This window comes from Coenobita brevimanus, chromosome 23 (assembly GCF_032717465.1).
Source record: "Coenobita brevimanus isolate Jiangsu-jjx chromosome 23, ASM3271746v2, whole genome shotgun sequence".
Classification (NCBI taxonomy): Eukaryota; Metazoa; Arthropoda; class Malacostraca; order Decapoda; family Coenobitidae; genus Coenobita; species Coenobita brevimanus.
In genome coordinates, this window is record NC_136976.1 from 65857839 (window position 1) to 65871909 (window position 14071).

The 14071-nt window shown below is 40.1% G+C and overlaps 2 protein-coding genes across 2 annotated transcripts in view; both read right to left on the reverse strand.

The window, feature by feature from the left end:
• Positions 1-14071, reverse strand: part of Ctu1 (Cytosolic thiouridylase subunit 1) — a 154419-nt gene that overhangs the window by 72035 nt on the left and 68313 nt on the right. The window lies entirely within an intron of this gene.
• Positions 8012-14071, reverse strand: part of Nprl3 (GATOR complex protein Nprl3) — a 62619-nt gene continuing 56559 nt past the window's right edge. The window contains exons 11-12 of the mRNA XM_080267159.1: positions 12898-13060; positions 8012-8555 (exon numbers count right to left, since the gene is read on the reverse strand). Of these exons, the coding sequence (XP_080123285.1) occupies positions 8366-8555; positions 12898-13060 (353 nt within the window). The 3' untranslated portion in view covers positions 8012-8365. The remainder of the gene's footprint in view (positions 8556-12897; positions 13061-14071) is intronic.

Below are 14071 nucleotides of genomic sequence, written 5' to 3' on the forward strand. Positions count from 1 at the left end.
ATGTAGGTGGTCTGTGGGTGTAGTGGCTGTGCAGCCTGTGATTATTTTTAGGGTCTTGTTCTGTATGGTCTGTAGAGTGTCATGGTGTGTTTTAGAGAGGTTAGGAGCCCAAGCAGGGCTGCATAATTCATCACTGAACGTATACTGTATATTGTTTGTATACTATTGTGGTGGTTTCTTTGCTGTGTCCAGAAGTTGTATGGGCAAGTGACCTCAAGGCAGTGTCTTGGTGTTAATTTATCTTTAATGTCTGTGATGTGTTGTTTAAATGACACTGATGTGTTGTATGTTACACCACGGATTTTGTGTGTGTGTGTGTGTGTGTTAGGGGAGTGTTGTTTATGGTTCGGTGTGGAATGTGACTGTGTTCCGCTGTCCAGTCTGTGTGAAGGGGTCACTGTGGATTTGGCTGAGGCTATTTTGAGCCTGTTTGTGATGAACCATTCGTGTAGTGTGTTGAGGTAAGGTTGGAGGATGTGTGCGGCTGTGTTTGCATTTTAGTGTGTACTGTACATGTAAGTGTTATGTCGTCTGCACTGGAAGCTATGTGTATCTGTGGTGTGTGGGGTGGGTATGGGATGCATGTATAAGTGTAGTGAATAAAACAGATCTTTGGGGGACGCCACTTGTGAAGTTTCTGATGTTCGAAGACTGACTGGCAAATGTTACATGTGCACATCTGTCTGCTGAGTAATTTGCCAGCCATCTTTTTGTGTTATTGTGCATGTTTGTGTTGAATATTTTGTTTGTGACGTTGTGGCAGGGGATGACATCAAAAGCTTTGCTAATGTCCAGTGTGACTAGGAGTGTTCTGTGTGGTGGCCTAGCTGAATTCATTCCATCAAACTCTGTAAGGTCTGTAAGAAGAGTTTTTGTGGACTGTAGTGGCCTAAAACCATGTTGTGATGGGGCTACGGGGGTGTGAGGTGTACCTGGTTGTAGTACCAGTCATTCAGTGACTTTAGAGGGGGTGCAGAGGAGTGTGATGGGGCACTCTGAAGAAGGTAACATGGGGTCTTTGTTGGGTTTGGGGATAGTGATGATAATGCCATGATTCCAGATGTTGGGTATTATGTTGTATAAGTACTTGTAGTTTGACATGTTGGTGAGTGTTTGTATGCCTTGTGGTCCAAGGTGTTTAAGGTGTATGTTGCTTAAGCTGTCTGGTCCACAAGCAGATGAGTGCTCAAGGTTGCTATTGATGTGCTTCGTCTGGTTGTAAGTGAAAGGTGCGAAGTCTGGGTCTGTGGGGAACTGTCTCTTGCGTCAGATGACACGTCGGTCGTCGCAACAGGGGGTTAGATGGCTGACATGAAAAGTGATTGATAAGAGTGTTTGCTTGTTGTCTGTTTGAAGGTATGGTGTCTGTTGTTGTGATGGCTATGTGATTGTGTAGTGTTGCTGTTGGAAAGTGTGATGTTGTTTAGTGTTTTGTTGAGTTTACTGGTCTTTGTTTTGTGGTCAAGTGTTTGGAGATAATTATTCCAGTTTAGTGTTTGCTGTTCTGATATTGTTTATTTGAGTGTTGAGTTCTTGTATTTGTTGTACTGTCTTGTGTATGGGGTGTTGGGGAGTGTCATAGTGTGTCCCGCTGACTGATGAGGTCTTGAATTTCTGGTGTGAAGTTGGGGTTGCATCTCTTTCTGTTGCCTCTAGGGATGTGTCTTTTGTCTGTGTTTTGAATAACTGCATTGATAGTGTGCACAGCGGTGTTGATGTTTGTGATGGATGTACTGTTTAATGTTTCAAAGTGTTGTTCTGTTTCAGCTGTGAAGGCCTCCCAGTTGGCTCTCTTATAATTAGTGTATGTGGCCAGCTAGGGTGATCCTGGTTTTGGTGGTGATGATGACTGGGAGGTGGTCAGAGCCGAGGGTTTTGACCACGCTCCAGGATGTTGTAGGGACGTGGTTTGGGGAGCAAAAGGTGATGTCTGGGGATGATGGGAGGAAGAGGGCTTGGTGTGAGATGTGGGTGTTGATGGTTGAAGATAGATGACAAGGAGCAATACATGTATGTACAGTACTGTAACTGGATAAAATGGGTGGGAAGAAAAAATGGGAAAAAGCTCAGTTCCTTGAGGACTATGACATTTCTTTCATTTTATCCTAACAATGCCGAGATGATCATACCCATCTTAGGAAAGGCTCCCTGCACTGAAAGGTTTTATTTAGGCTTTACCAAACCCATCTAGTAAGAAAAAATTCTCTTTACCTGAAAAAATATTTGTATGGATATAGTAAGAATGAAACAGAAAATACATCATCAGATTAAAATGTTTAAGTTCGTTATTTCTCTCATTTTATTGGACTCAGATTCTTTCCCGTGTTTCCCTCCCATTCATTTTATCCACTTGTCAACATGGAGAGGAGAGGAGAAAGTAGAGTCTTTCCTAGTCTCTTGTTACCCCCAAAAAACTACATCTTGGTTGCAAGAAGAATATTATATTATCATAGGTTAGATTATATTTTTTGCTGGAAGGACATGAAAAAAAAAAGTACAATCTTTTCATCTCTCATTTTTTCTGCAAAAATAAATCATAGTCATGAGACAAAATGCATCATAGTTATTTTCGTTTTTGCAAAAAGGAAAAGAAAGCATAAGAAGAAATTTCCTGTCTCTTTTTTCTTCCTAGGAAAACTTAACTATGACAGGAATTGACCTTAAGTTTGTTTGTATATCCAGCCCCAGCACCATAATCTAAATTATGTCACTCTTCCATTGCAGGTTGCCCAAACAGGACCACTGTCAGCACCGTCCCCACCACCATTCCTGCCTCCTCCATATCAACTACTGCACCTCCCTCCATCACCTCTTCAGGAACCACACTACCCTCAGTGTTACCAAGTTCAAATTCTTCCTCCCCCTATGTATTTCCATCCAGAGTGTATGAGTCATCATCAATGTCATCGTCATTTCCCTCACTGCCATCATTAGTTTCATCATCACCTTCATCACTGCTGCCATCATTATCATCATCACCACCGCCACTATCTGGACGAGCATCATCTCTTTCATCCTCTATGTTATTGCTGTCATCATCGTCATTGGCCTCACCACTGACCCCATCACCAGAATCCTCCCATGTGGAACCCTCTCCTTCCTTCTCAGAGTCTTCATTATCACCAGAATTGTCACTGTCATCATCATCAGCTTCATCCGCATTGTTGTCAAAGTCATCCTAATGACAACAAGGACCAGACCAATCTTATGCCTGACTTAGCTCTGTCCACCACAACTATATTCCATCCATGTTAACTAGGCCTAAAATTTCCTACCCTCCATCTTGAATGCTGAGCTATAAGAGAAAAGAACACTTTAATATGATTCTGGTTATGAAGAGGTGCTATGTACAGGACACAGGGCCACAGTATTGTCTTATTCTGCCATTGAGCTGCAACAAGAGATTAACACAAGCATAAGATGTCAGTCATAAAGAAATATTATGGAAATGAAACAGAACTGCAACAGTGTCTTACTCAGGCAGTGAGTGACAGGAAATAGGCTACAAAAACAAAAACTTCTGCCAAGATAATGTGGATGAACTAGAATCTTATTCATAGAAACAACTGATCATTACTGATGTAAACAAGACTAATGCTGCTACAAAAACCACCAATCACAGCTACAACCACACCAACCACAGCTATAACTACATCAACCACAGCTACAGGTACATCAACCACAGCTACAATTATGCCAGCCACTGCTACAACTTTACCAACCACAGCTACAACTACACCAACCACAATTACAGTGAAAGCTTCAACTACAACTTCAACCACAACTACAGTTACAGCTACAACTACAACAACCATACCTACGGTTACATTTCCACAGGTACAATTAAACAACCACAACTGCAGGTACAATCACATGTACAATTAGAACAACCATAATGACAGCTATACTAACCACAACCGTAACAACTACACCTACAACTAAATCAACTGAACCAACATTAGAACATAGGCACTGTAGTCTTATATTATGAAGTCAGCCTCTTTCATTTTTGTCTCTAATTATTTGCATTTACAGGCCCTCATTATTTTATTTACTTTATTACTCTCAAGGGAGATGTCATGATTTTGTTAAGGAGGGTGAGCCTAAATCTTGGCTGTCTTCTTGAGATACTGCTGCTTGGAAAGTATCAAAATAGTTTCTAGATTAATAAAAAACGTTAAATATAATACAGTAGTTAAACAGTATGAAAAACAACCCATTAAATTCATTAGTAGCTCAAAGAGTAAATAAAAAATGACAAATAAAGGTCTAAATGACAGCCTTCATGTTCAGTTTCTTGTTAAAGAGGATGGGGGGTTGGTGCCCTCATCCCACCCCCCCACAGCTGTGTCATGTCTATTCTGTGAAACCTTCTTCACATTTATCATGTATACATTCCATGAGAACTGGAGTGAAATGGTGAATAATGGTGAAAGATGGAGTAATTCAGATCTGATGTATGTTGATAGTGCTATGCTGCTTCCTAACTGTAATGACACCATTGCAGACTTGTCCTAGGCCTGTCAATGTGAGGGGTAATATCTGATAGTGAATGCAAAGTAATAGTCCAGAAGTAGGTCAAACCCATTCACACAGAATGGTCACCCTTAAGCTGAATAAACTCAACTGGCATTAGTTTAAAACTGGCATTAGAGGAAAGTATGTGGCTGTGCTTACATTATGCCAATCCTGAGATAAAATAATTTCAGCATTCAAACACCCCCATCCCCTGTGATAAATGAATGGGTCTCATCATCATCATTAAAACTAATCAAATTCATATACATATTTCCATTCAGCCTAAGTGTAAAGAAATCAACTGAATTCATTTACAATACAAAACATAATGAAACTGGAATACTGTATCATGGGTGAAAAAGATTTTATTTGAAAAAACCTGAATGATATTACAGAAGGATGGTGGGAGGATAATGAGCACTCGGTTTCATTTGGAGGTGTAGCAAGGGGCTTATGCCAAGGTCATAAAAGTGTTATTATCTACAGTAATGTGTGGATGTGACACTGGTGTACCTGAGTACCAAAAGTCCAGAGTGACAGTGTTGGATTTTTGAGAAATGTATGCAGGTGGGTTATGTACATTGATATGAAATATTTGAATTGGTGAAATATGAACAGTAAGAAAGTCAGGTGACTGAAGGGCAGAAGAATGTGTGCATATATGGTATGATCGAATACAGAGGGTGGATGTATCTGTTATCCTTTTCCTGTTTGGAGGCTGGATGATGATGTAATCATCTCTAATAAGTAATCTGAGATGGTCTAGCCAGATGAATCATACGGTGATTGAGAAACTGGCAAAAAGATTATATGTGAATGAGGTGGGAGGAGTAAGGGGGATAGGGAGACCAAGTATAAGGTGGGAGGATCGAGAGGGGAGGCACATGAATAAATGGTGTGGGATGAAGAGAGGATTACCTGATGTTGGAGGACAGAGTGATATGGAGGCAATCTGTTTGTGACCACCCCATCCAGGATTATGGCATCAGGCTATGGGTTGAGAGATAAGCAGACTAACTCAGTGAAACAAAAGACACAGCTACTTCAGAGACTGACAATTCTAAGGCTTATATTGCAGAGGCCTGACTGTTGACTTCAACTACTTCACTGATGTGGATCTACTTGGAAATTTAATTCTTGCTAAGGGCAACAAATATCAGGGTGCAATTGTGGTAGGTGGTTTTGATGCTAGGTTAAGCTGCCAGTCCATAGAAAACCTTCATCTGTACCACAGCTAACCCCAATTCAAGGTTTTCTGAGGAAGCACAGAATCATTTTTTGATGATGATAAAGATGATGATGGTACCACACAATTACATTACGTTGTGGAATAAACAAAGCCATCATAGTAATAATCAATAAATAATATTACTGTACTGTATGCATATCCATATGAGTTCTTGTGTACACTTCACCATTATATACAAGCACACTTAGGTTTATTAATGCCTATAAAACTTTAATAACCGAAAACATTATCTGTATTTAAAACATATGTTTAAGTCATACATATATATGCAGAGTCCACCAGTTACTATATAAAATGCTGGAATGTTCTGTGAATGAAAATCCACCCATGTAATCGATGTAATCGAACTGTAATAAAAGTGAAACTGATACTGATTTTATATTACCAAGCTATCAGCAGCAAGAGGTGGGAGTGTTCAGGGATATCTGTCTTAAGCTCAGGCAATGTAGGAGGCAATTTGTTTGTGGCCACCACTTCCGGGATTTAAGTGTCAGGTTATATGCAGAGAGAATGCTGCATCTGATGCAGTGACCTTGAAAAATACTTATTCTGACCCTGCCACTCATATTAATGCTTCCTATTCACTTCTATTGTTAGGTGACTGCGTATGCTCTGACCCAGTAATAATACAATACTTAACCCTTGTAAGGTAACCTGGGGTCTATTGGACCCCATGCTATTTTTCTTAGTGTTTTTCATATATTACTATAAGGTCTTGGGATCTGGTTTTCCCTCTACCTTCCTGACTAGTAGACTAGTTCAGGGAGGTGATGGGGTCAGTTCGGGATCTGGCTCTGTTTTCGTGTTAAAGGGCTTTTGGGGTCCAGTGGACCCCAGGTTACCTAACCTGTGATTTTTTTTCCCCATATATATCTTCCATACCAAAAATTATTTACCATGACATGTGCTTCTCTTTCTTCTTAAAGATACATTGGCCATTGGTCTACGGCAGGCATTGATAGAAAACTGGTGGAACATACCAGTTTGGTATGGTAGCCATTAATTTCAGTTGGTATAAAATTTGTCAATGTTTTTCATTTTAATTTTCCTTACAATATTTCATCACCTGTATTTTCATAAATTTTGCACCAAATTGAAGGAAAAGGGCTACAGAAATTGTGTACTAGTGATTGTTTGAATAAAGGTGTTGTAAGTATTTTTGGTGATTTTCTAAAGATTGGGGTCTGGCAGACCCCAGGTCACCTAACATGTTATTGGAGTTGTAGGGTTGCCTTACAAGGGTTAAGATCAAAATCTAAAGCATTTCATTTAGTGATCCCAAGTGAAGACACAATTTATATTTGTCCAGATTCAACGTGTTAAGAATAAAATCTAATGTTTATTTCATGTCCCAGGACCAAAAGGACTAGAAAGAAGTGGTGGTTTGCTTCTTCCACGCTTGGACTTTCAAGACAATCATGCCATCTGTGACCGTAAAGTACACATACTTATAATAAAGGAAATCTACATCGTGAAATAATATATGGAGATCAGCTAATGGCATCAGCTGGAATCTGTTATTTATATTTGCCACTATTCTCTGTACAATCAGCTCTATAAAATTATTTCCATTCAGTTAACCCCTTCAATCCCATGACAGTTCTTATTTTATTCTTGCAACTTTCAAAGTTTTTCTTCAGCAATTGATTAAGACTTGTCAAACTAGACTAGGCAGATTATGGCCTTCACTAACTCTTTAACTGCAAGAGGTCCCTTTGAAGTTGAATAAGATCATCTGGAGGTAGTAAGAATAAGCCTTTAAAATACACCACTTAAATGAAGGGGATAAAACAATACTTATAAAGAACAGGATAAGGTCAGTGGGATGTGTTGTGGTCTTCTGTATCTTGGGATAGCAATAGATTCACAGCTCTCAACACATCTCCAATGCAGGACAGCTTGTCACATTATCATAGTAATGCTGTTCGTTCTCACAAGTGTATATTTTGTAGTTTGAGTCACATACCTTCATTCTGAAAAGCACTACCCATTAAAATGAGTTAAGAATATTGGAGGTTTTATTTCATGTATTTTCCCACTACTGGAAGCCAACCAATTAAACTCAAATCATTTATACACAATTTTCTGCACTGTACTGAGTGTTTTTCCATCAAAGATAAATGGAGTAGAGAAATGAAATACTGTACAATAATTTCATTAAATGACAATATACTCTATCACATAATTAAAATTTTACAATAAAAATATCAAACCTGCCATTGGAATCCAATGTAGGCAGGTATGAGAAGTGTATAATCAAAATCAGTGATATTGTGGAAATCATGCACAAGTTCCAAAGTTATTGTTTCTAGCTATTTTTCCCGCATTTTGAAACCACTGGATATTATAAATAAGGTATAAATTCACTACATATAAGCTTCATTTTCTTAGCCACACAACTTCACTTGAATTCTCTCCTGGAATATTCCACGACTTTTAATTATAATGTCTTCTATGTTCTGATCCTTTTTTGACAGGGAAGATAAAGATCGTTACTTTGAAATGCTTCAAAAGCCAAGTTAGGATGGACTAGATTAGGTTAGCTCCACCTAAACTTTGTACCTCTCTGAAAAAGGTGTGTGCTAAGCTGGACTAGGGTTATGTTAATGCAACTCCGACATGGTGTGACTGGGTGTGAGTGGAAAGGGTGATGGAGTGGTCAGGATGAAGGCAGGTTAGTAGCACAGAGCGAAACTTGTCAATGAGATAAAGAATCTGTGACCTTCGCAGGTTTGCCCGGTACATCATTTCTTCAATGTGGTGCTGTCCTCGAAAGTAGATGCACAGTCTGAGGAAGGAAAATGATAGGTACTAATTTACAACATTGGTTGGTACCTCCTTTCCCACCCTGGGGCAGGGCGAGGAGTAACAACATCCAGACAGCCTGAGTTTGCCCAGTTCAATAGACCACGCTTCCTATCACTCATCATTCAAGCCCACGGAATCCTGGATCTATCCGATACGCCAAAAACTTTCACCACATTCTGTAGCTTCACATATATCTACCTGATACAGCCAATCCAAATGCTGTCACGTTAAAAAGGGGTGCCAGATCCCTGGTTATGTGCTTCTCCACACATAATTCATCCAGCCAGCTCAGTCTCTTGTCAGTCTCTTAACCTCATCAACTTCCACACCTCCCTTCCTCACACACTCATCCACTATAACCCTCAACCATCTTCTTGGTTGACCTCGCCGCCTCCCTCTTTCTGATTCGCTCAGATATACCTTTTTCACCACTCAATTGTCATCCACTCTCTCCACATGACCAAACCATCTCAGTACACTCTCTTCGATTCTGGTGTCCACAGACTTCCTCGCTCTGCGTTTTTCACGAATCACATTATTCCGTATCCTATCCACTTTCTGCATTCCACATACATTCCTCAGCAGTCTCATTTCCACTGCTCTCACTCTTGAATTTTCATATTCATGCCACACCACAGTCTCACATCCATATGTTAAAGTTGGCACTAACCCTCTTTCGTGTAAGTCTCGTGCATTTGCAACACTCAAGCCTCTGTTTTTTATCAAGGCATCCATAACACCAGCTACCTTCCTTCCTTGTGTCACTCTACTTTTCACTTCTTTTGCACATTTTCCTCTCCCTTCTATCACTGTACCCAGGTATTTGAACTCTCTCAACAATTCCAGTCTCTCTCCATTCAGTACAACATCGCACTGGGAGTCATTTCTCTCTCAATGACCATCATTTTACTTTTTTCTACATTTACTCTCAAGGCACAACATTCACAGACATCTACAAAACTCTACACTAGTCTACCAAGCTCTTGTCCAGTATTTGCAAGTGGCACTGCATCATCAGCATGCAACAAATTTGCGATATTCCATCCATCACCATTCATTACCAACGCCATCTCTCTCTCCATTACTTGTGTTTTTACTTCTCTCATCACCCCATCCATACTGTATACATACTGAACAACCATGGGAACATCACACAACCTTACCCCACGCCTATACTGATCGTGAACCAATCACTTGGATGTCCCGTTACCCTTTCATGTCTCACTACCATCATAAAAACTCTTGACGGCACTTATCAGCTTACCATATATAAACAGGTTACCATGTGTATGTATGTATGTATGTATATATATATATATATATATATATATATATATATATATAGTAAGACCTCACTATAACAGACTAATTGGGGCCCATGCCATTCCGAAAAATGCAAAATTCAGATAAAAGCGACATCCGGACTTCCCCCTACTAAACCGTGACATCTGGACTTCCCCCTGCTAAACCGGACTTTTTCTGATATATCAGACATTAGTCTGGATCGTATGAACGGCTTTTAAAGTGCTTATGATATAGTATAGATAATAATACTGTACTGTACACTGATAAACATGTCTTTTATTTATCTTATTGTGGTGAACATAAATGAAGTGGTCGGGCGGTCTGGACTGCCTCTGGCTTTATCAGAGTTTTTCCAATATATAGGAGTTTAGTCCGGTAGCTCCTCAAGTCTGATAAAAGCAAATTCCGGTCTACTGAAGTCTGTTATATTGAGGTTTTACCGCATATGTATATAAAGCTACCACAAATTGACTTAAGACCTCTCCCCACGAGGTATTAAAAAACACAGAAATCATAGTATATCACAATATTTGTTCATGAAATGCCAGTCATTAACATGAAATCATGTTTCCCTTGTTTTTCAGGACCAGTTGGATGCGTTTTGGCATGGAAATACTTAGATCTCTAAAGTAATCTAAGGATATTTCTTTGCACCAAACATTTGTCAGTTCAGCCTTGAGGTTGTCCAGATTGGGTGTCGTCTTCTCTGCCATGATTTTCTTCATCTTTGCCCAGCAATTTTCTATCACATTTAGATCCGGACTGTTGCCAGGCCAGTTGAGGACCTCAATCCGATTATCCTGAAGCCATTTTGTCACCTTTCTTAACTTGTGACATGAAGCTGAATCATGCATGAAAAAGTTGCACCCATGAATAGCAAAAAAGTTTAACAAATGATCTTTCAGAACTTGAATGTACTGGCTACCATTCATCATCAAGTTCTTCAGAAGAAAGTAAAGGCCTCCCCATTCCATTTCACCTGAGAAACACCCCCATACCGTTACTGATCGTGGGTGCTTAACAGCCGGCACTGTGTATGCCGAGTCATATCGACTACGGGAGGCAGGACAACGAACCTTGGCAGAACGCACCTGGAACACTTGAAATATGCTTTCATAGAACTTTTCTCCACTCACCCGATGTCCACGGTGCATACTTCTTAGCAAACTAACTGCGCTGCTTCTTCATGCGGTCAGTGAGAAGCGGTTTCTTGACTGTGGTGCGGCTTGGCAAACCCAGCTCCTTCTGCAAGTGGTGTTGGATAGTTCAAATTGAGATGTCTTGTAACAACTGGGGATGCATTCTCTTCAATTCTGCTGCTGTCAGTCGAGGATTCTTGATTACTTCCCTCTTCAGAAGTGTATCTGTACCTCTAGAAGTCGTCCTCTTTCCACCGCCATGCTTGTGCTCTGGTACGACATCAGGTGGCAGGCCGCGTGCTGCAGCAAGAATCTTCATGACGGTCGACTTTGCGTGTCCTGTACATTCACAAATCGTGTTGATGGGGACATTATCCTGCCTCCATGCAATAATACTGACCCTCTCATCCCTTGAGCCGTACTTTCCAGGCATGACAACACGACTGTAGGAAAATAACAGGGCAAACAGTAATGCATCCAAAAAAAGAGGGAGCTGCAAGCTCGGAGTGATGGGAACATATACTCCCATTCTCACTTCTGGGCAAGCACTGACGTGCTGAGTGTTTCACCACCTCCTGCCAACACCAGAGGAGTTGCCAGTTCCTTCTTGCCCAAAAAATTCACTTGGTAGAGGTGGAAACACAAAGCAAAGACAGACAATTCTCCTATAGCAATTCTGTGTGTAGGTCCAAAGTCAATTTGCAGTGGGTGCCCTAGGGTGGGAAAGGAGGTCCGGATGATGATGATGATGGATGATATATATATATATATATATATATATATATATATATGTATATCCATCCATCACCCAATCCTGTGCTGCCCCATGAGGAGCATAGAAGCCCGGGGCTAGGCAGTTGGTCCTGACATTTAAGATGAGAGTGATATATATATATATATATATATATATATATATATATATATATATACAGTAATATATATACATATAGGCAGATAGATAGATAGATAGATAGATAGATTCCTGACATTTAAGATGAGTGATATATATATATATATATATATATATATAAATAGGTAGATAGATAAATATAGACAGACAGATATATACTATATATACATACTGTGTGTGTGTGTGTGTGTGTTGTGTATAATGCTCTAGAACAGTGTGATTATAAAACAAAAAACATAAAGTTAACTACATAGTAGTCGAGGCGCACGATTCTGAGGTTGGTATTATCGTGCCCTGGCAACCGACCCCTCAACAGTGTGTCCGATTTTGTGTATGAGATGTATGTGATTCGTGTATAATATGTTCGTGCATAATAATATTCGTGTATAATATATTCATGCATAATAATAAGATTCGAGTATAATATGATACGAAATCGGACGCACTTTTGAATGGCAGGTTGCCAGGGTACAATAATGACAACCTCAGAGTCATGTGCTGTGACTACAGGTGCTGGTGACCATCTTCCAGTCACTTGATGTTGTGCTGCCTACTTCTTCCTTCACCTTAGTCACTCTTTTTCTGTGTCTGTCCTCTCTCTTCCTATTTCTCCTATCTTTCCCGTCACTTTTGATTTCTCCTCTTTCCTTTTCAGGTGGCTTTACTTTGAGTGACAAGCCAAATGGTATCCAGTAAGCCAGGAAACCATTTATAACCCTGTGTGGTAACCATATAACCAACCCATACACATTCCCTATGTGTCATCAAGTGGGTTGGCAGAGCGTCAGTGCCCCTCCCCATCAAACAACTAACTCAAAGACAAATGACCATTCTTTATGGGACTACGTTGTCTGGCTGTAGACAGGTAGGTAGATAGCACATTATGTTATAAAAAATGAAAACTGTCTTGCTTCTGAAAATCAGGTTCATTTTTGTTGCATTTTAAAAGAAAAAGATTGGAGGCTCACTTTGCAAAGAGCTTGAGATCATCTGGGTTGCGTGCTGCCTCCACTTTCATGACCATCTCCCTTTCGGCAGCTGTCAGTGCAGTGTCAAGGATGCGACCAACAGAGTCCTCAGGGGTAGCACCTACTGTAACACCAGGACTCGGGCTTCTCTCATCACTGCAGACTGTGAAGTATTTGTAACGTTAGTAAAAAGGACGTCACATCAAGAACAAATGCACAAACTTGCACACAAACACACATGCACACACACACACATCTGTGCACAAGCTCTCACTCCCAAGCTTTTCTATACTTCTGTGAATCGAGTCACAAAATTAAAATTAAAGACCAGATACACTGTTTGACAGATGAAGGAAAAACCTATACTAATGAAAATGAAATGTGTGAGGTAATGAACTGAAAATTTCGGTCAGTACTTGTTAAGGATAAATTTTCTATTGAAAAGGGTATAGGATGTTATGCCACCTTAAGCATGAGACTCGATGTGTGTTCACCATCCACTCACTCGATATAGTGCTGCTCTTGGGTAACTGCCGTTTCCTCTCTTCTTTCCTTCCTTCCACTTCTGTCTTTCTTTCTTTCATTTTTTCCTCCTCCTTCTGTCTACGGGTGATTGTACACTAAGCAACAAGCCAAATGGTTTCCTGTACGCCTGGAAACCATTAACTATGCTGGGTGGTAACCATATAATCAAATTATGGTGCCTGGTGGTTTATTGGGTAATTAGGGCACTTCAATCAGACTGAGCCTGTGCAGGTTTATATCCAAGGGGTGGTTGGGGTTTACTGCTCACATAATGCCACTAGGAGATGAGTGAGGCTGGTCACTTTCATCTTAACCCTTTCAGGTTTCCTGGTCACAATTGTGGCTTTATCAGTATGGGTTTCCTGGCCACAATCGTGGCTTGTTTATTTGCCTCTGTCACAAAACTTTGGTGGGAAGCTGGTGAATGTTTTCGGTATTTCTCTCAATATTGACTGACTTCCTGCGTACTGCATAATTCAACTGAGAAGTAATAAACACATATTTATGGTTTTGGCTTAGTAGGATTGTTTCTCTATCATTCTGTATACAGAAATGCATAATTTGTGACACCACACCCCAACTGATATGCAACTTCCCACAATTATTACGGCTCTTCTATGGTAAGCAAAGCCTTAATACTGTATATTGT